The sequence below is a fragment of the Pararge aegeria genome, chromosome 13 (genome assembly GCF_905163445.1).
Source record: "Pararge aegeria chromosome 13, ilParAegt1.1, whole genome shotgun sequence".
NCBI classification, from domain to species: domain Eukaryota; kingdom Metazoa; phylum Arthropoda; class Insecta; order Lepidoptera; family Nymphalidae; genus Pararge; species Pararge aegeria.
In genome coordinates this window covers 16,617,907-16,640,706 of record NC_053192.1, presented here as the reverse complement: position 1 = coordinate 16,640,706, position 22,800 = coordinate 16,617,907, and the positions used below count along the sequence as shown (strand labels likewise).

General features: G+C 37.2%; 1 protein-coding gene across 2 annotated transcripts; it reads right to left on the bottom strand.

Moving 5' to 3' along the window:
- Positions 1-240: 240 nt before the first annotated feature.
- Positions 241-22,571, bottom strand: LOC120628599 (ankyrin repeat domain-containing protein 13D). Of its 2 annotated transcripts, XM_039897056.1 has the most exons (12): positions 22,252-22,571; positions 20,297-20,438; positions 19,504-19,674; positions 17,757-17,900; positions 15,913-16,096; positions 14,955-15,195; positions 14,313-14,483; positions 13,502-13,619; positions 12,521-12,780; positions 11,952-12,064; positions 8,961-9,187; positions 241-7,089 (listed from the first exon to the last, which is right to left on the bottom strand). In XM_039897056.1, exons 1-11 carry the CDS (start codon positions 22,351-22,353, stop codon positions 8,965-8,967), a joined length of 1,869 nt encoding a protein of 622 aa, XP_039752990.1. In that variant the 5' UTR covers positions 22,354-22,571; the 3' UTR covers positions 241-7,089; positions 8,961-8,964. The 2 variants fall into 2 exon arrangements, with proteins under 2 accessions (XP_039752990.1, XP_039752991.1); XM_039897057.1 differs by lacking the exons at positions 241-7,089; positions 8,961-9,187 and adding an exon at positions 10,967-11,041.
- Positions 22,572-22,800: the final 229 nt, after the last annotated feature.

The window sequence follows — 22,800 nt, the reverse complement described above, 5'->3', positions numbered from 1 at the left end:
TTCCATCCCATATTATATATATCATTAGCTTATGATAGTACTAAAGCGGTGATAGCCTTGTGGGTAAGGATTCAGCTTTCCTTTCGTGGAGACAAAGCTGGAGTCCCGGCACGAACCGGAGTTATGTGCATTTTAATTTAAGCAATTAAGTCAAAGTCCAAGTCAAAAATATCTTTATTCAAGTAGGCCCACAGGTGGCACTTTTGATGCGTACATAAGAATTACACGGTAGTGAGATGATGGCGATAACCACATTATTATACAATTCAAATATTACTTGCTTTAAACGTGAAGGAAAACATCTTGTGGAACCCTGCATGCCTGAGAGTTTCCACAATATTCTCAACGGCTCGGGAAGTCTACCAATCCGCACTGGACCAGCGTGGTGGATAAGGCCTTAATCTCTTCTCATTGTGAGAGAAGACCCGTGCCATGTAGTGGGCCGGTAATAGGTTGATATAATGATGATATTTCTAAGTCTTTAAAGCCCACGTTGGAGCTAAGCAAATCGAAGTTAATCTATGTTCAAAATTCATCTCTCCTATAATAAAGGAGGCGTGAGCTCAGGTATGAATCTTTACACGCTATGATAAAACTAATTTCAATATCACAATAATTAATAGGTACCTAAACTTCTGCTCTATCTTCATCCGCAGCTTTAGAACGTCCCACAGTTGGGCACAGGTCTCCTCTTTGGAGAGACGTTTTTTAGACCATAGACCTACTACGCTGCTCCAATGCGGGTTGGTTGGCGATATTGATATAACGCCGCAAATGGGTAAGCAAATTAGCTTTAAAATGTGTTGCAACGTCGGCGAAAGACTTAGTTAATTTTGGCTAATTACACATTTAGTGCGTGTTCAACACATCTGCCTCTTTTCACTTATAAAATTTGAATTGAAAAATCATTGGAATAACAGATAAAAAATAAGGCACCTGTACTTTTAATAATTAATGTTGCGACCCAAAAAAGCTTTTTTGTCGCTATCATACGGAAGAAATAGTATACAGCGAGCGATAGGGTTCAAACAATTGTTTTTTAATATCATAATTTATTTAAGGTCAGTAAAAGAAGTGATAAATAAATTATATTCCACACAAACGTATAATTTAATTGACAGTTAAAATCAGGAGCTACGATGTGATAGACATACAGGGCTTTAAATACCTGATTATTTTGCCAGGTATAAGCAAGACATCTTTACAAAAATACCAGCACAATTTTATATTTAACAATGCAACGCTTGTAATATATACAGGCGCTTTTTAATCCATTCAATGAACAGCATCTTCAGGCAATTTTTAAAATGTTTTTGCTTGAATAGTCGAATCAGTGATAAATTACCCTACCTTAACGAATTAAATGATTTGATGTTCTAGACGATAAAAAAAGACACTGCATAAATTATACTTCAATTATTATAAACTTAGCTCCCTCGGATACGTAAAACATATACTGTCTAACTTTGTTACAAAGTGCTATTCAACAGCGACGTTTAAAATTGTTGCTTAAAATTTAACGTTGCGTGGAAGCTCTTATAATTCTAGGTGTCTCCAAAAATAGCATAATAGATAAAAGGATGACAAAGGATACAAATTTATGTGAATAATAATATATCCGAAAGCGATAAGCTTATCTGATCTTGCATAATTCTGTGTAAGTAGGCACTAATAGTGTACCTACATACAAGTTGTACATTTAAATACACCATTCTGAGTAGTTAGCAAAGCTGCCATATGGACGCTCAACGCCACCTAGATTGCAATGTTAGAAGCATATCGTGTTAAAAACGTTTCGCTAGATGGCGTTGTTTCGCAACTACAAACGGAGTCGACAGGTGGCGTTATCTTTCACTTAACAAGTATCATTGTAAAGTCAACATCTCCTGAGGTTACGCACGTTATGATGAAGTTTATAAATAGATAAAATTCATCATAACGTGCCGCTACTAAAATTTTTGCACTGCAATTCTCTGCGACGCATCTTATCACCCTGTGCGATAGCCTTTAGACTACATAAGGCATCAAAAGGGTATATGGTTGGATGTGCGTAACTATTTGAATGTATTTTAACTTTTAATTATGTAACAATAAAATAAGTTTATCGTTAATTAAATATATGAACTGATAAAATTGCGTGGATTTTTGTTGGAGGCTGTGCGGTATTAATAGGTTTGAGGATGCCATACTAGGTTTGTCTGTACGACTACCTTTAGTACAAAATTTTCTCAATCCCAATCGAGTTGTTTTCGAGTATTGAAACCTTGGTCATCGGATTAAAATGGATCTTAAAGCTCAATTTAAGCTCAATTTGCCTACAATTCTTCACCTCGGCCTTTTCACAGAATGTTTGTAAGTGAAAAATCAAAAGTACAGGATATTAGACCCTAAAACGAGTTACATTAGGTGTATTTTACTTTGACGATACTGCGTTTGATCTGCTTGAGAAGTTTGTAGTACCTCTGAATACGAGAAGTCATTTTACAAAAGAGCCTGTAAATTGATGGTGGAAAACCCTTTAAACACTGCGAAAATGTAGTCGAACCGAGAACCCGACACTGTTCGAAGAAAGCCCACGTGAATTTAGACGTTTATTTTACCCCAGTTATTCTATCCAATGTCTACTATGGGTTTGGAGAACAAACAAAAAATATATAAAGGAATATCATTAATAGTTTGGTGCATAAGGAGCATCCTATATCGAGTGTCAGCAGCGCGGCGCGGCGGCGAAATCAATTTTTTTATTTCACTACAAGTTGACTGCAATTTTCTAAATTCATAGCTAAACATTTACTCGAATTTGAGATGGCGATAACAAGAAAAAAAACCTGGCTAAGTTTGTTGTGGGCTCTTCTTAAACCAGGGCGCGTTCGGAACCCTCCTTAAAGTCTTATCCCTTATCGGTTTCGGTTTCGGGCGCTAACTGGGCACGGCCAAAGGGCTCCCCACCAAACCAGACCTAACAAGTAAAATTATAAATTTTGAAATTGTCCCTACCGGAAATCAAACCCGGGACCCCCGTAATACGACCGCAGCGCTTTCCACTGGTCTAGAGCGTCAAAATCAATTGTAGTCATTACAGCAGATAAAAATATTCGAATACTTAATTTGATCAGCAGCTTCCAAATCTCTAAATGCAGAAATTATTGTTTATTTTTTTATAACGGGACAGTAAATTTTTTTTTTCTTTTTTCTTATAACAAAGTTACTATAGGTCGGATAGATTAAAGGGGGTGTCCATGTTCGAAGATAAGAAAATCCCGTGCATTTTGATTAATATGAATTTCACTTACGATTGTTTAAAGTTTAAAATATAATACAATTCCTACACGTTATATTAGTACACTTTGGTTCAGTGACTCATAAGTTATTTTAATAATTAAAATTATAACCTGGCCAGTAACTATCGATGCAACAAAGGTATTAGCAAAACTTACAAAGATAAACGGAAGCCTTCGATTTATATAAGTAACCGGTCCGCGAAAATTATCATAGCGCTTACCGTGAATTATACTAATTCAGATTCTTGTGTTTTTATCTCTTCTTGAAAAACATGACATCACAAAGAACTATTTAATATTTTGGGATTTCTGCGAAAATAAATATTTACAGTTTAGACCGATTAAAATTTTTTTACAAAAATTAACTGTACAGTCCGTTCCAGTACAAACCCCGTATAAAACTCCGGCTCGAAGGACCAAAATTCAAATATTTTAATTGAATAAAATTTATTGTTCACTTTATCCATACTAATATTATAAATGCAAAATTATGTTTACAATATTTTGGGCTTTGGGTTAGCTGAGAGGACGGAGAGTAAGTAACATAAGCTACTTTTTCCAGAAATACAAACGCTCCCAAGGGATTAAAAAAGCCGTAATAAACGCAATAAGGGAAATTTTTAATAAATTATTTTTTTGTTTATTTGGTACGGAATCCTACGGTGTACCGACGAGTTAAATGCAAATAAATAAACTTTTGTGAAAGCAAAAAAGGGAATTACTATAGGGGAGTACTAATAGTACACTAAACGCAGCTAAAATAAGGGTTAACAAAGTCAAAGTGCGAAGACGGATTTTGCGAAAACAAAACGCATTCAATACCAAGTGAACTCTTGCAAGACTTTTGTTCCATTCATTTATTTTTTATTTGGCACAGGTTATATTTTATTTTACACCTATTTTACATACAATAATACTTACATATATTTAGTAGGGTATGGGGCAGTTTTAATTGTGTATAAATAGGTCAACTAAAGGGCTAATTAATATAAAAAACTAGTCATAAGGATTGCCTGCGGAAGTCAAAACAACGGGTAACAAAAATGGATTCAGTCGGTGAAGCGAAATCACACGATTTTACAACAGTCAAATACCTATTTGGTACAGTTGAGTATATACAATACAGTAGTATATGTTTACATGAAAAATCCTGCTTAACGACGATCTAGCGATCGTCTGGTGCAATACTTCACGATCATGTCGAGGTCATCGGTGACGCGAACCCATAAATTTTCCAATACTGAAAACCGTTCAATGCGGCCAAATGTTTCAACTTACAAAAGTTCCCTTTATTGTTCTCGTGCGAGTGAAAAGGTCACAGATATGTCCTTTTCTCTCCCGCTTAAATTAACATACGATGTATTGTTTGTTTACATTAATTTTCTCTTTTGTTGACCTAAGTTTACATTAAAATTAGGTAGTTTACAAGAATAAATTTGAATATAGCTCACCTTAAAATTACGTATAAATATTAATGTTATAATTTCTTAAGAGCTGTAGATTTGATTTGACATACAATTATGTCAAATAGAAGTGTATATAATTACAACTTAACGCTACATTGGTAGTTTTGGATAAAGGCCTTATTCATATATCATATAAAACATATAGTCCAGTCCAATTTAGCGATCAAGCTCGGAGACAGATCGGATCAACGTCGTAAATGAAAAAAAGTTCTTAACCTTTGCCTTGGAATAACATACGGCGCAGACACGAGTTCTGATGCGACTTTTTGGAGTCAATTTTTTGATTTTCAAAATTAAGGTAGGTATATATAGGAAAAATCTGCTAATTATCTCTCATTCCGAAGTTGACCCCTTATTTATCCTAAGTGACTGGACTATATCTAAATGCCTTAAAACGAATATTGAAATCGAATTAAAATTAAATAGCACACACACGTTAAATTTACACGGTGATTTTTATTCGTTTTACAATAGCGACCTCCCTTTATTTACGATTAATCGATTAAAAGAAAAAGAAGCAACACTTTACTGCACGCAAAATATAAATTATACAATCGATAAGTAAAGAATATGCATGCAAAATTGGCCTTATTGCGAACAATATCTTACAGATGTTGAGTAATATAACGAGAGAAAGCATTTTGGCGATAAGGCTTCTAATTGAATATTAATGTAAAACTGTGTTTTTTGTATCTTAATCTAAAAAACAAATTTATATTTAATGCTTCTGTTTGGCACAAACTCTTTCTTAACGGCAGAACCAATTAGGATGAAATTTTGTGGCGCTGCGTTACCGGATAGAACAACGCCTGCCGAGTCCGCTAGTATTGTATTATGTATATAGCTTGGTGTACAATAAAGTATTCTTTCTTTTCGGTGCATTAAGACACATCCTATAGCGAGTGCGAGTGGTGCGGTGTGCAAAACTGAAAACTTTTGAAGCCAAAACACCTACTTTATATACTATCGGGGATTCTGATCGATGTTTTAGTCTCATTTAAACATAATAAACTTTTGTTCTTGTACTTAAGATTTGCACAATGCATAGTTTTCCAATTTTTACTCTTGCCCTACGAATCTAAATTAACAAAATTGTGATTAAATTGCTGGAAGTAACAAGTGAAAATAAATGAAAAAAAAAAAAATGTAAATAAAATATGAACGATCACCTTTTGCATAACTACATCCATCATTTCCGGCTGTAATAGTATGAATCAGGTATATCCATATCGTATAATAAAATATATCTCATTAAATAGTACTCCATTTATAAATAATATACAGTTCTGGACATTGTATTGAATATACAAAAATGCACCTTAATGACATATACATTAGGTATAATTCTCACTCGTACACAAATACTAGTTTATACTTTATAGTTACAATAAATATTATTTTTTATGCTAGATACAAAATTGTAACTAATTATGTTATTGTTGGTGGAAATTTTAGCTGACGTAAATATTAAATATTGCGATTTTTATACCATTGGAAGAGGAGTTTGGTCTGCCAGTTGGCCATATTTCAATGCTAGTTGGCCATATGTCAATAATAATAAACTGTTGATATACCCTTGTAACAGCGCAGTATAGCTTTAAAACTCAATGTTTTTTGTCTATTTTTTACATTACATTCAATTTAGCACAAAATAATAACTTTTTTTTTTGCTGACATAACCATCGTCATATCAGCCAGTGTGGTTTGAGACGAGGTGAGTTACCGAAATGTAGTTAGTTGTTCTACTCCTTGTTGATCAATAAAACAACCGTCCGATCCCGCAATGTGCATTTTCAAGTACATTTTGCCCTATATATCTGCCTAAGCGGCAAATTAAACATCTAAGCGTAAATTAAACGAATCCAAAGTTACATCGTCTATTCGCTGACCTGTTAACAACGTATTGTTTCAACGAAATTTTCGAGTTACATAGAGTTATAAAACTGTAAAATTTTCATATTAATAAGTAAACAAATATACTACGAGTCGGCCGTCATATTGTTATCAAACCATTTGAAAAAATTTCACTACCAGTTTTACTGCAATTTCACCTGGTGGTAACTGACAATGCACACTAAAAGATGGCAGCGATAAACTAAACCCATCATAACCTTGAGTTAAGCAGCTCCTCAGAAAAACCTACCATTTTGAAATATTGCAATATTTTATATCCGTCAATTAACTTTTCCATCTACAATATGAAGTACGCAGCCAATACAATAACGTCGCAGGCCATTTTAGGAGTTATGTCTTTGGGATAAGAACTAATCTTGCACGCTCTTACAACCGTCAGAGAAACTCTTAGGCGTAGTCAAGTCTTTAATAATTTGGTATTCTCAGATCTGGAAATAAAAAAAATATGTTTTACTCACTTCGTATTGATGTCTTTGTAACTTAGGTGTGAGAGGGTATTTTATATTTACATAACTTTGGAATCCATAGTCCATAGTTGGATTGTGTGGAGGGAGGGTATCAGATCAAATAGTTCTTGAGCACAATCTCACAAATATTTCAGTTATAAGGCTATTCATTGAACTTTATCAATTTAAAATACATATAAACATTTTCGGAACCGACCGGATCTGAACCTGCTACTCTCTGGTCTTGTGATTTATTATTATTTCTATTTTTATTATGTATAGGTTAAAGGTTTTGGCATGGATGAATCAGTCGGTGAGCACACATATTCGAATTTTTCTTTTGTTATATTTTTGTATACAATTGTAAGCAATTATGTGGGCAAATATAACATTTCTTTCTTTCGTTCGAATAACGTATCCACCAATCAGTATTGAGCACATTTTGTTGTGATATTGGAGTCGTATTTGACCTTGGCGTGCTTTGCAAGCTACACACACACAGTGCACGCACTGTATCAAAGGTTCCGATTTCAAAGTGAATCTAGACCCGAGTAGGGTTTTCTTTCTTTCTCTCTTTCTTTCTTAAACATATCTGGAGTACTCCCTTTAGGCAGGGAGGCCTTTCGGTGATGCCCAAAGCTTCCCAGTAGAGCGATGGAATAATATATAACCTTATTGACCCCTGCTGAAAATTTTAATGTATTTCTTTTTATTATTATTTACGTAAATACAAAATAACAAATACTAATAAATAAATATACATACGAGAATTTGGGTATCTCTATGCGAGCTCTCTTCCAGCTAACTTAAGATGTCAGTAAATTTATTTAAGTGGTGTAAAATACTAGTAATAACTAATGACACTGATATTAGATTTGACGGCCGATTGGCGCAGTGCGCAGCGACCCTGCTTGCTGAGCCAAGGCCGTGGGTTCGATTCCCACAACTGGACAATGTTTGTGTGATGAACATGAATGTTTTTCAGTGTCTGGGTGTTTATCTATATATTATAAGTATTTATGTATATTATTCATATAATTATTCATCAGTCATCTTAGTACCCATAACACAAGCTATGCTTACTTTGGGGCTAGATGGCGATGTGTGTATTGTCGTAGTATATTTATTTATTTATTTATTTATTTATTTATTATTTATTATTCCATCCTCTTGATAGCCATACCCCATAGGCACACACCGCAAGCTTTGCAATATTGAAGATTATTTATTCGGTATGCATGTCACCTATTTTATGGAAAAGGACAAGTACTTTCTATACCGATTTCTCAAATAGTTCCAGTGTATTAGAAATAACGGTAGAACGAGAGAATAAAGACGCTCACAATGGACGTTTATTTCACTATAAAATTCAAAACACAAATTATCCCCGTACATTCGAGCTCCGCCTTTTTATATCGTTGAATGAGTAATCAGTAAACTTACTACTTCATTACAAATCATTAAAAGTGTGTTGTTATTGTGTAAATAAAATTTATAAATCATAATATTAATTTTATCAATTAAATATCACTTTTACATAGCCATTAAAATATATCTATATTTAAAAATAGAACACGTGTTTGATACTATATCCTGTATTGAAATTTAAAAAAATACAATATTATTATAATTTAGGGAATAATGAAGTTATTTATTATAACAAATTTACACAGTTTCTTATACGTGGTAGGTATTAAAAGTTATCAACGTGCGAAGCTAGCTAACTATATCAAAAACTATAGAGTTTAAAGTCGAAGGGTTAGTTAGTAGTTGTTAGTTTTAATATAAACACCTACAGGACGTCAGCTTTGTGGTATTTTTTATAAGGGGTGTCTACTACTACACAAACTCACCTAGTTACTTATCCATCAGTGAGAGCCGCAACACCTCGTCTAGCGCCTTTTGCTCGTCCTGCAACTGTCGGTCGAGCGCCGCCTGCTCCCGTGCGGACATCGCCAGCGCCGCGCGCAGGTCCGCGTCCAACTCGTCCGCGTCCGCGTCCGCATCCGCATCCAACAGTGCGTCCGCGTCCGGCAAGCACACGTCCGCGGGCGCGCTCGACAGCGACGCTTCGATCGCTCTGTGACACCTAGCGCGTTACTAGCTGGCTACTAATAGCTTCTTACTTCACTAACGTTAGCATTTACAAACCACACACGTTTACTTACAAAACCGAAAATATTATGACGTTAAATTATTGAATTATGAACGAGTGCGGTGCCGTGTTGTGACGGTAGATCAGAATATAGTTGAATAAGTGAATATAACAGAGAACGGCCAGCAGCTACCTCTGTGCTGTGGTGATTATTTGGAGCTGGGAGAGGCCGTTAGTTCAGCAGTCAACTGTTAAAAGCACGTGGTGCGGATGACAGGGCAAAGTGGCGTGCATTTCCTACATGCACAAAAGCACTGCCTACCCAAATTATTGTATACAACTCGTATTGGAGGGAAATTTTTCTATTTTATACAATGTACCTGCTTTATGCATACTCTGGTCGTAGACCCTGTGCACGCCACTGACAGGTCAATAAATTAAAATTTTATATTGGATCAAATTTCGAGTAGTACCAGGTGTCAAATCTCATTTTGAATTCACCAGCCATCCGATAAAAGTGACCACACAACACAAAATTGGTCTTTAGTAGTAGTAACATGTCCATCTTTTAATATATTTAAATAATTTTGAAACTCTCATAGATCATGACGTGAGGACTGTGCAAGGACTTTACGTGGAGGGAAAAATGATAATAAAACTCAAAATGATAACCGCATAACAGGTTGAGACAGCATTGGACATAATCACGCAACATGTGATTATATAATCTTTAAGGCTCGCCAACTTGCGTTGGAGCAGTTTGGAACTCTGAAAAGATGAGACCCGTACCCAGAAATGGGCCCCTTATAGGTTGAGGGTAGTTATTATGATAATGATGAAACTTACACAGGTAGTATATATATTTCGGATACTTTTAGTAGCTGCATACATTTATTATGGCGCATAGCAGACTTTTGGACAACTTAAACTGTAGCTTTAACGGAAATCACTCAAATAAATAGCTCATAGGTATATGATTGGACCTCTTTGCGCTTAAACTAAATACAGCTCTACTTCAGTATTATAGCTCCTTGAACGCGACAACTTTTAATTCAAAATCGTAAGTGTGTATAAACTTTTGAAGCGATGCTTTCCTATACTATTATTGCTTGCTTAATGCTTAATCGATGCTATATTTTTGGGACGATAATTAGGAGTGTTATATCAAGGTCACGTTTAGTCACATTCAATGAGAGAAAGAAGATAAGAGAGAGAGAGAGAGAGAGAGTCGGTCTAGTATCTTACTAGACAGACTCTCTCTGTGCAGCGAACTCTGTAGCGAAGTACAAATCATTGAGCTTTGTCTAACAAACCAACTATTTTAAGGGCCTGATTCTCTATGTAAAAGTTGAAACTACGAACAAATTGTGACCTCCAATTTGACACTTTCTCTATAACTGTCGGGATTGACGTCAAAATAGCAGCAACGAACTTGACAAGACTTCTTTTTGTTATAGAGTAGAGGTTGACAGATAAAGCAGTGGAGTTGATGGTTAGTAAACCATCGACTTAAAACAGAGCAACAGTTCGCAGGCCATGCAAGGAACACGTCCTGCAATGTGTTGTCTCCATCCACCTGTAGCTAGGGCCACATTTGCCTGTAATTACAGACCGAAACACAGCTGCAAAATGCTGCATGGCGGCAGACATAATCATGGTGGTAATACTTCCCCGGACGAGCTCTGTCACAAAAAGCTCAGGTACTAAACTACAACTGCTCCATAAAGAATCAGACCCGCACCATCTTAAGGAATTAATATTTTAGTATAATGTTAATATATAGTTATACTAAGGAAAAAAAAGCAAACATCAACAATCAAACTCTAAAATCGACGATATCTGTAATAAAGAGATAAATTGAAAATAGTTGAACGCAAAATTTTTTTTACTGCTTTTTGATAACATCTAGCCTCATTATGAAAATGAGGCTCAATGTTACCATACGCCGCGAGAAGCAAGATAATCTGTATGGTGTAATTATTAATTTCTTCAATCTTTATACTCCACACCAAACAGATCTTCGGCAATGTGTTCATGTTTCGCTCCGAAACCGAAGCATTCTAAAGGGATGTTAGGACTCTACCACAAATGTAACTGTTAGGTGAGAAATTCTATATTTTTTTGTATTATTTACTTAAACTCGAGGGCTAATGTGAGGTTATCCTTCTCATTGACTTGAACTGCTTATATCCACTGTGGTATAGGTCCTCTTTTAAGCAATTCCAATAGTAAAGAAACTGATTAAGGGTAGGGGTGAAATAATTCTAGGCTAGCTCGCTCCCTTCTTAAACATCAAATTCACTAATTATGTAAGATGGACATAAATTGCTGTTTAGTTTTTTCAATTGTCACGATCAGTTTTTAAACGCGAAGGAAGTGTTACTTTTTTAGCAGACTTTCATTTGCTCGTTGGCTTGTATTCAACTCAATATCAGCCTTAACTGCATCAATAATTCCAAAAAGGTTAATTTTTCCAGGCCTGTTCCGTCGCAAGTAAAATTTAAATCAAGGTATCACAAGAGTATCCTTAATGACAATGTGACATGGTGATAGCAAAACCCGGCTAAGTTTGTTGTGGATTTCTTCTTAGACCAAAGCGCATAACGAACCCTCGTAGCTTTAGTTTTAAGTTTAAAATGTCTTTATAGCCATCGTCTCACTACCACGTACATATTTATTTATTTAATTTACGCATCTGTTTGAATAAAAAAATATTTGACCTTGAATTTGAACTTTGACTTTTGTATACCTTTGCAAATGCGTGTCTTCATGTTCCAATAGCGGGTGTGAGGGGGTAAGGCGTGCGCGTGGGGGCACGGGGGACGTAGAGCGTGCGCCACGTAACGCTTCCCACACGTCCACCTAGAAAAAGTTCCACCAATTAGCACAATTATTGTATGCTATCATCGTCGACACAGCTGACACAGCAGCCTTTCTTACATGGCCGTCGCGTCTATATACCCTCGCCTGATGAAAAAACACTTTAGTCTAGGAACTGAATACTGACCTGGTCATCGTGGGTTCCCACCTCCACGAGACTCTGCTGTATGGCGTACTACATAAGCCCTTATCATCGTCACAGCTGAGCCTTCGATCCATGGCCTTGGGTGCGAAGAATCCTCACCCGATGAACTAACACTGTAGTCCAGAACTGTATACTGACCTATTCATCCTGGGTTACCGCCTCCATAAGGACAGTAGAGTTGTATGGCTGGCTGCAGAAGCCCTTATCGTTGTCACAGCTAAGGTTTTCGTCCACGGGCGTCGATGTACCTTTCCTGTAGAAGAAACACTGTACTCCAGGAACTGCACACAGACCTGGTCATCGTGGGTTCCCGCCTCCATCAGGCTCTGCTGTATGGCGTACTGCAGAAGGCCTTCATCGTCGTCGCAGCTGAGTCTTTCGTCTGTGGCCGTGGCGTCGGCGTACCCTCGCCCGAGGGAGAAGCACTGGTCGTCCACAACGCAGGACAGCCTCTCACCCTCTTGAATGCATTCCACGTGCGTGACGGGGGTTTCAGTTGCGAAAATGTTGCCGAACGTTATCCGGGCGTTCAGCACGTGGAAAAGGGGAATTTCTGAAAAGGTACAGAGTTTGTGTGAGCGATGAGAGTGTCGGAAATCTAGATTCGGAGTATTTTGAATGCGTAAGCGATTACATTTGGTCCTTCTTTCACGCAACAACAGAGTAATGATTATGGTCTGTGGAAAGAAGGACAAAATTGATGACCAAAATCAAATCAAAATTAGTAAGTATGTAATCAAGATTGTAAGTTTGATTTAGTAGTCCTACACCTGTATCAGAAGACTCCGTGACAATATCTGATATATGTAAGTTGTATTTAAAAAAATAAGTTCACTGAAATTTAGGTAAATTAACATAATAAAAACAATGCAGTTATGCTCAACGTGGGTTGAGTTGTGTGTGATGTGTGTGTGTGTGTGTGAAGTGTGTATGTATCTGCGTGTGACAGAAAAGTTATATAGAGGTAGTTATATAAGACGCTATTTATTAAGACGATTATTGGGTAGTCATAATTTTTTACTTAGATACAAGGCTACTTTTTTGCCTAGAAATGCACGGTTACTATACAATTAATCTAAGCTCAGTTTGGTTTAATCGCAGAACGAGTTTTGACGAAAAAATCTACTAAAAATGTGCATTATTAAAATGACACTTGATATATGGGGCAGAAAAAGCTCACGACATCTCAGTCGATCTCATCTCAAAACCACCACGTAATTAATAGTTGCGCCCTTGCCCCATGCTAATAACGGGTGAAATTAAGACTATCTTACCAATTTTGACCGGGAAACCTGCTGGTAGCTGCATCTGTATGAAATCCTTTAATTTGGCGAAGTGTGGCGACGATATCGACGCCATGAGATCCAAGATAGGCATTATTTGTTCTTGAAGCTGAAAAAGTTGAAGTTGAGTTTGTGAGGAGTGGTTTTCTTTTGGTCACGCGATATCTTTTTATCAGCTTAAAACTTCAAATTAAAATAGAATGGCTCTAAAATGGCTGGCTTGGATACCTTAATGTCCTGTGAAATGAAGACCTAGTAGCAGTAAGCTAAGAATAGAATGACCTCGAGTAGGACAAACCGACGTTGACCTCTATAACATACGCAGCACGAGAAAATTATGTCTACCATTTTGTCTTACTGTTCCTATGATTTGGTCTGATAAATCGGGGTCCTAGGGTTGATCCTTAGCAGGGAAAAATTGTGAATTTATAGCCTATATGAACAGCCTATATATATATATATATATATATATATATATATATATATATATATATATATATATATATATATATATATAGGCTATATATATATATATACATGAACAGCCTTTATATATATTGACAGCCGAACGGCGCAGTGGGCAGCCACGCGACCCACCCTGCATTCTGAGCCCAAGCTTCATCTTTGGAAGTTGTATATATGGTAAATATTTTCATTAGCGCGATGCAAGATCTTTGTGGCGCCATCTAGTTTGGTAGTGTGCAGACCGCCACATTATTTAATACACAGCTGTACTTTTAGACCTGTCGCTTTAATTCATAGCACCAATAGATAGTTTTAGCACCAATGTAAGGTTTTTTACCTCTAAAGGATAATCCTCACACAGCCACAGGGTGGCTCTGAATTTCTGCACCTTCGTTGCGATGTCTCTGGGCCGACCAATGTCCCTGTCGAGGGGCTCATCTGAGAAGTACTCCTCCCACGTCACAGGCCTAAGGTCTTCGCGAGACCTACTTCTCTTAGGTGGTTCTTCCTGGAACGAAATTCACAATAGGAATAATTTAGAAAAACTGCCCAATGATTTTTGGATGTTCTCTTTTTGCAGAAATGAAAGGTTTAGTTGATTTAAATTGCATATTATATTTAAAAAAATGGAGCGGGGCGTGATTACTATTTGTCCCGGGAAAATCTAAAGGGTTCCTATGGTATTTATAATAGCACTAGCTTAGCGATTCAGCGTTCCTGTACACGTAGAAACCGATAAGCGATATGGGTTTGATTTAACCGCCATACTCCAAACGGTTTAACCCGATACTATCTTGAGACTTGAGACTGTATCATCTCTTACCACAGATTGCAGTAAAGGGCTTACTTGTGTCTTGTGGTGGAATTTAAAAAAAAATGCGTCTATCGGTTGTGAATGATGATTGACATTAAACCTAATGGGACTTCCCAATTGAAGACTAATGCATGTGCCAATGTCTAACACTATTGATCTACTCACCCTATCTGGTGTAAGGAGAGGGGAGACCGGGGTTGAAGGGGTGGTGTCATCATTATCGGCTAGTGCCAGCAGGCCGGCGAGGGGTGCACGTGGGGTGTGCGCCCTCTTCTCCCCCTTGGGCAAGTGCTCCGATCTGGTCTTCGACACCAACTCCACGTTGTTGGCGCTGAACACTTTGCACTCGTAGCTGTTCACGCTTTCAGTTTTATCTTGACGCCAGCCCCAGATGCCGCTCTTATTCCTAAAAAAAAACAAAAATTCATGTTACACTGTTATAGTAATCGGCCTCGTTAGTCTAATGGTTAGAATGTTCAACTACGGGTCACTAGGTCCTGGATTAGAATCCTGGGTATAACGTAACTAAAAATATAAGGGATGTTTACTAATTATATATATACAAATCGAAATAGTACCTCGGAGGCTTTGGAGGTACATTATCTACTGTCTCTAAGACTTTAGAAAACTAAATAGTTTTTGAGTACACCACTGCCATAGTTTTTACTGAAAGAAATCAGATACAGTCCTCACATCACATGCAAAATTAAAGTCATGCGACTCCTGTAACTTTATTAGGTACGCATCGCGTAGCGTAGGTACTATGCGCGTGTCGGTCTTTTATCTTCAATAGGGTTGTCAAAAGTAAGCACTTAGAATGTTTTGAATTCGTTTTTATGGAAAATAGACATGATTATTTTGATTTAATACTTTTACAGGCTGTTCCAAAAATTTTTTCTACCTTGTCTTATAATGTAAACAATTTATTCATTAGTTTTTAGAGTGAAGTATGTTTAAAAATAATAAAAAAGCAAGTGTGATATAGTTAACAAAAACAAACTAAACAAAAAAAAAATTTCTTGAGATAACTCTGTTTTCATTGACTTCTTTACATTATAAGACATGAAGAAAAAATAGACTTCACGAAGTTTAAAAAGTGCATATACTTGAATTAGAAACTCACCTTTCAAAGCTAATTTTGTCTGTGTCCAGGTAGTTTATAGCCAAAGGCGCACCCATTCGTTGGTCTATGACATGCGGCGGGGGGGGCGGCCAGCCCCGCGCTCCTCTCTCGCCCCCCACCTCGAAGTACTCGCAGCTGGATGTGCCTGCTTCATGATCCAGTTCCACCAGGCTAGCGGTGCTGCCTGCGCACAGGAAACCAACCTTTATATTTCTCCACAACTTAGCCTAGTAAGCGGCAATAGCCTAGTGTTTAGGGCTTCGTCGGACTGAGGTCGATTCCCGATACGCACCTCGATGTGACACTTGCTTCCTATATACGAGACGTACCTAACTTGCATAAACGACATTTGCTTACCATATATGAGACGTTCCTAACTTGCATAAACAACACTTGTTTCCTATATAAAAGACGTACCAAACTTGCATAACCGACACTTGTTTCCTATATACGAGACGTACCAAACTTGCATAAACGACGCTTGCTTCCTATATACGAGGCGTACCTAACTTGCATAAACGACACTCGCTTCCTATATAAGAGACGTACCAAACTTGCATAAATGACACCTTTTTCCTATATACGAGACATACCAAACTTGCATAAACGACACTTGCTTCCTGTATACGAGACGTACACAACTTGCATAAACGACACTTGTTTCCTATATACGACACGTACACAACTTGCATAAACGACGTTTGCTTTCTACACACGAGACGAACCAAACTTGTATAAACGACACTGGCTTCATATGTAAGAGACGTACTAAACTTGCATAAACGACACTTGCTCCCTACAAACGAGGCGTACCAAACTTGCATAAACGACACTCGCTTCCTATATAAGAGACATACCAAACTTGTATAAACGACACCTTTTTCCTATATACGAGACATACCAAACTTGCATAAACGACACTTGCTTCCTGTATACGAGACGTACACAACTTGCATAAACGACACTTGTTTCCTATATACGACACGTACACTACTTGCATAAACGACGTTTGCTTTCTACACACGAGACGAACCAAACTTGTATAAACGACACTGGCTTCATATGTAAGAGACGTACCAAACTTGCATAAACGACACTTGCTCCCTACAAACGAGGCGTACCAAACTTGCATAAACGACACTCGCTTCCTATATAAGAGACATACCAAACTTGTATAAACGACACTCGCTTCCTATATAAGAGGCGTACCAAACTTGCATAAACGACACTCGCTTCCTATATAATAGACGTACCAAAGTTGCATAAACGACATTTGCTTCCTATATAAAAGACGTACCAAACTTGCATAAACGACACTTGTTTCCTATATAAGAGGCGTACCAAACTTGCATAAACGACACTCGCTTCCTATATAAGAGACGTACCAAACTTGCATAAACGACATTTGCTTCCTATATAAAAGACGTACCAAACTTGCATAAACGACACTTGTTTCCTATATACGAGACGTACCAAACTTGCATAAACGACACTTGCTTCCCATATACGAGATGTTCCAAACTTGCATAAACGACACTTGCTTCCTGTATACGATACGTACACAACTTGCATAAACGACACTTGTTTCCTATATACGAGACGTACACAACTTGCATAAACGACACTTGTTTCCTATATACGACACGTACCAAACTTGAATAAACGACACTTGCTTACTATTCATGTTCTTGGTACAACACTAAAATACATATTAATATATTTAAACGCGTTTATGTATTTTTGAAATTATGCGAGATATTTGCTGCGAACCTTTAATAAAAATTTTCTTTAATCTTTCCGGGTCGGTAGTGTGTGTGATACCTTCGTCATTGTACATTACCCACCCTGTCCTCTAAATATGTAAGTCCGGTCGCCGCGCTGCCACCGATTGTTCTCGAAGCCCACCAGGGTGGTGTCCACACGCACGTTGGCACCGCGCTTGTACACCTTGTACGTGTCGAACGGGCACATGCGGGACACGAGCGGCACTGGAAATGTTTATTTCATTATTATTTATTTAATGAAGCCTATCACAGGCTATTATCTCTTCTTTTTTTATGTTTATAGACGAGCGCTTGACTGGAATCACAAATGATGGTAAGCTATGATCCAGCCTAAGGTGGATCTAGCTATTCACTCTTGATTTGAAGGTACCCATATTGTAGGTACTGGGGAAAATGGAAGCTGGAAGGATCCTAGCGGCGCAGATCAGAAACGAAGATGCGAAGCGCTTCGTACGCGTCCGCGGTATATCGACCACGTAGGGATGTCTGCATCCACGTAAGGATCTGTCCCTACGGTGCCGCGCGAAATCAAAGAAACTACAGACCATACAGTGGCGTGCACTGGGTTTCTTACAAGGGTATGCATACGGCAGGAAAATTGCATAAATTCTCCTCCTATACGAGATATATATAAATTTTAGGGTATGCAGTGCTTCTGTGCATGTATGAAGTGCACGCCACTGAGACTATATAGGAGCGGTGTTAGCGCATTGGGCTCGACTTCACTTTCGGGGGCCGAATCCGAATCCCAGCCTTTAAATTTTGAAAGTTATGTGCGTTTCAAGTAATTAAAATATCACTTGCTTCAAAGGTTAAAGAAAACATCGCGCGGAAACCTGCTTGCCTGAATTTTCTACATAATAGACTTAAAAGGATTCTTTGAATATTATGTAGAACTTTCGTCTACGAATCCGCACTGCGCCAGCGTGGTGAACTACGGCTCTGTAGTGGGCCGGTAATGGGTTTACAAGCTGTAAATCGAATCCAGTAAAAACAAATAATAAGTTCTTTACCCGAACAGGTCTATCACTGGCTATTATTATTCGTAAATGTTCAAATCAGAAACCATATCATAAATTCTTTATTCAAATAGAGCCTATAACTGAATTATAGAATCTCACCCAATAAAATAACTCAGGCAATTTTTTTGGTCATTAATAAATACTTTAGTGAAGAACTAAAGCTAGGAGGGTCCCCAATGGTTTGAGGCCCTTTAGCCTTTAAGTTTAAGCTTGCATGTAAGTAAACGTTACTTCAATTTATAGTAAACTAGCGTACCCAGCCCGCTTCGCCGGGCTAGATTTTGCTTTATTTTATTTAAACAATAAACTTACATCATTAAATTTTTAATAAAAGCTGTATTTGACAGTTTGACAGTTCAAAAATAGGAGTGCTCCGATCGTCACCAAATTTTACAGGATTACTCGCCAGGTCAATCCGGAGATTCCCTGAAAGTTTCATTGAAATCGGTCCAGCCGTTTCGGAGCCTATACGGAACATACCCAAACACTTTCTCTTTTATATATATAGACAGTAAATCTGACAGAGGACCAGATGTAAAAATTTGACAAGTCCATACAAATTTCACATATTATATACCTATACCTTACTCCAAAGTTACATAAGTTAACTTGATTACATTAGTTAGTTGTACGCGTAAGTGCGTAAAATTTCACAGCAATAAAAAAGGGGACTCTGATCAAAAAATGAGCAAACAATTTTGGACATTCCTTAATAAGAATTCCTGCCCTAATTTTTCTAAGGGTTGGGTTCAGCTGATAAGATCCTCAGGCTTTGTAGAACTTACCCCAGCTTGTAAACTCCCACTTCATCTCAACATAGAAGTCTGGAGCGAGGCTGAGCTTGTTCAGCAGTTCTGGAGTACCGCTGGACTGGACAACATGACGTTGGTAGTCACGTCTTGAAAGCACCAGAGCTAACAGCTCCGGATTGCCCGTTGCTGTTGCTTCTTGAACAGCTACAATTAAAAGAATAATGTGGGTTAGTGGGCTTAAACACCTATTAATACACATAATTGATGATAACCGGTGCAATGCAAAAATTCTTCACAAATTCTAGTACACACGTTACTCATTTTATGTACCCTAGTATGTTGCTCTGCACTTTGCAAACCTATTGCAACTACCATACACTCATTCGCTGGACAGCTCCCAGGGATGAACCATTCTCGAGTGCTCAAAAGATATAACCTATGCATTCTAGTGCCAGCGCTTACGGGGCACTGTGGCCTTTACAGACACATGTTCAACCTAAAGCTGCAGGACACGATCTATGCAGACTGCATGCAGCAATCTATTAGGGTAGTATATAATACACGCAAAAGATGATAATTTTCTTGGCGACCAATGCTTGCTGGAAGATCTAGAGTCTAGATCTTCCAGCATTCTATTGTGAGGCCTACTATTGTCTAGATTCTAGACAATAGTAGGCGTCACAATAGCACAATAGATTGTTACTGGTCGACGTGACCCCAGGGACCAAGCGAACCTGAGTCACTATCAGAAGAAGATATTGCACTGCAAGTTTACTCTTACTTGTAATGTTCAAATTATTGCAGTCAAATCATTATCTAAACCTACCAGTCCAGCCATCCTTTTCACAATTAATGTCAGCATTTGCCTCTATCAGTGCCTGTACAGTCTCTAGATGCCCCAGGGTGACTGCCAGTAAGAGTGGTGTCCGCCCACGGTTGTCATGTCGCTCTATATCTTCTTGAGAATACTGGAACAAAGTACATATCCATTTAGTTAAAGTATTTATGATATGTAAATAAATAAAATGGTCAGCAATACAAAAATACTATGTTCTACAAAAATACTTGTCTTTAGTAGATTAAAAAAAAATGTATATACAAACCATGCACCTACTTATAAATAGGCTACAATAACACATTCTATAACGAAACGAAATTAAAATTAAAATGTGATATTCAACTTGCATTTTAAGGCCTAGAATATAAATACTTAGAAAAGAGTCAGCTTATTATCAAGACAATCTTAATTAAGTATACATTTTGCTTTTTACAGTGTTGTATATGGTTGCATAGTTTAAGATATATTATTTAAGAATTTAAACTACAGAACATACAGGAGGGTTCTATGATATAGATTTAGGTACATTACGTTGTCTAGATAATGGGGTTGCAGCCACGGGGAGCATTATGAGAAAAGAAAGAGTAAATGGTAAGGCATAATTATCCCTTGGCGCATCCTAGCCCTACAGACCCATCGGGTAAAAGATTTTAAGATGGATAGTTCACAGTTGCACTGTTGCAGCATTTAATATAGATGCTCATGAATTTCAACATTGCACAAAGTAGTCTTTTGCAGGAGTGATGCAGAATTGTTAATATCTGATTGTTATTTTTATTTTTGCCCAATAACCTGACCAGAGAAAATTCAGGGATCACACTCTCAAGGGTGTTGTCAATTTCATTATACATGTATTAATTACTCCTACATTTAAGTAAACTAAGAACTAATGAAAAGATATAAATTAATTTATTTTGCAAGGTAAGAAAAAATTGACTATGAATCCCTCCAAGCTTTTTGTAGTGTTGGACCTCAGATAGGAGGGATTTAAGTCTAACAAGGTTTCCTGTGTGCACAATATTAGGCAGTGTGTCTAATCAATATCAGGGCACAGTTTTGTGGCTTCATCACTGATAATAAGATTATTTTTAAATGTCACTGTCTGCCCACACACAATGTATCTCAACCCTGATGCAAAAAGTGGGGTGTTACAACTTGGATCACTTTGTCTATGTGTCTGTCTGCCATCTGCAATCATCGGAATAGGTGGGGAAATTTAGTTTTCATTAATCTACATATGAATTGGTGACTGTAGATGTCCCCTATAATACAGATGTCCCTTTCCTCTTCCCACAGGTGTTGGTAGATATGATGAAATTGATTTATAATCTTAAGATTATAAATATCAATTATTAAATCATGTTTTAGTACTGACTAATTTTATGAGATTGTGGTAATACTGCCACCTAGCTTTATTTCACCAATATTAAAGTTTAAATAGGTTCATTTTATGATATTTATTAATTTATATTCCACATGCATTGACCTGCTCTTATATGTGAGATACAGATATGGGGCATATACCCATCATGCTACTTCTATGCAGGTTGGCACAATTACTCAGATTCATAGTTAAAGCACAACACATAAAATCTGTATCAAAGACTGTATATCCTAACTCCTTAGCCTATCGGCTGAGCTTTATGGTTGTGATTCCTCACTTATACAAAAACGGACTAAAAAGGATTACTATAAGAGTCAAATGAATTAAAAACCCGATTATTTCCATTAAAATAATTTCAAGACATTCTTTGGTGTTGATAATGATGATAAATCGTTTGCAAGATTACCGTAGCGTCGTGAGTCAATCGAAACTACTTTTTTAATTAGGGTAAACACTAAATATCATCTTCACAAAGGCGATAAGTGATTTTTAATGCAATTAACCTAGCACCTAACTTTGCAACAAAATATTTTATATTATAGTGGCAAAGTAAGATTACCTTGTTAGCTTGAAGAGCATTCTTCAGCTCTTCGTGCTTGTTATTCCAAACCAGCCAGTGGATCGGATAGCGGCTCGAAACATCCTCAGACGTCAGGGACATGGCGAAAACACATTTAATTTATGTTCGTGGTCCTACACTCGTTTTCATGAAGCACCTCTTAGTTCTTAATGCCGACTGCACCACTGTAAACTTAATTCTGCAAAGTTCACAATTTAAATACAAATTACAAACTCAAACACAATCTTCTTCGGATTTAATGTCAAATGATTGATGTCAAAGCAAAATTTGTCCTTGAGGCTTGAAGGCAGACAGGGGCGCTGCTATTTTACATCTGTCAAATGCACAAAACGTCAATCATAATGATATATTAAATAATTATGTTAAAACCCCCCCTTATACTTTACAACACTGATTTGAGATTTCTAAATAAAAAAAATCATCAACTTATAATGTACGGTACAGTGCCATAGATCTTTATTTACAAAGATTTGTAATGTGAATAAAGATCTATGGCATAATAGGTATGTAGTCTTTACAAATTCTGGT

Coding starts and splice junctions, on each gene's coding strand:
- LOC120628599 (XM_039897056.1), bottom strand. CDS start 22,353: ATGTCCCTGACGTCTGAGGATGTTTCGAGCCGCTATCCGATCCACTGG. Junction 15,196..15,912: donor GACAAAATTAGCTTTGAAAG/GTGAGTTTCTAA, acceptor GTTTTTTTTTAG/GAATAAGAGCGGCATCTGGG. Junction 9,188..11,951: donor GAAGACACGCATTTGCAAAG/GTATACAAAAGT, acceptor TAGGTGTCACAG/AGCGATCGAAGCGTCGCTGT.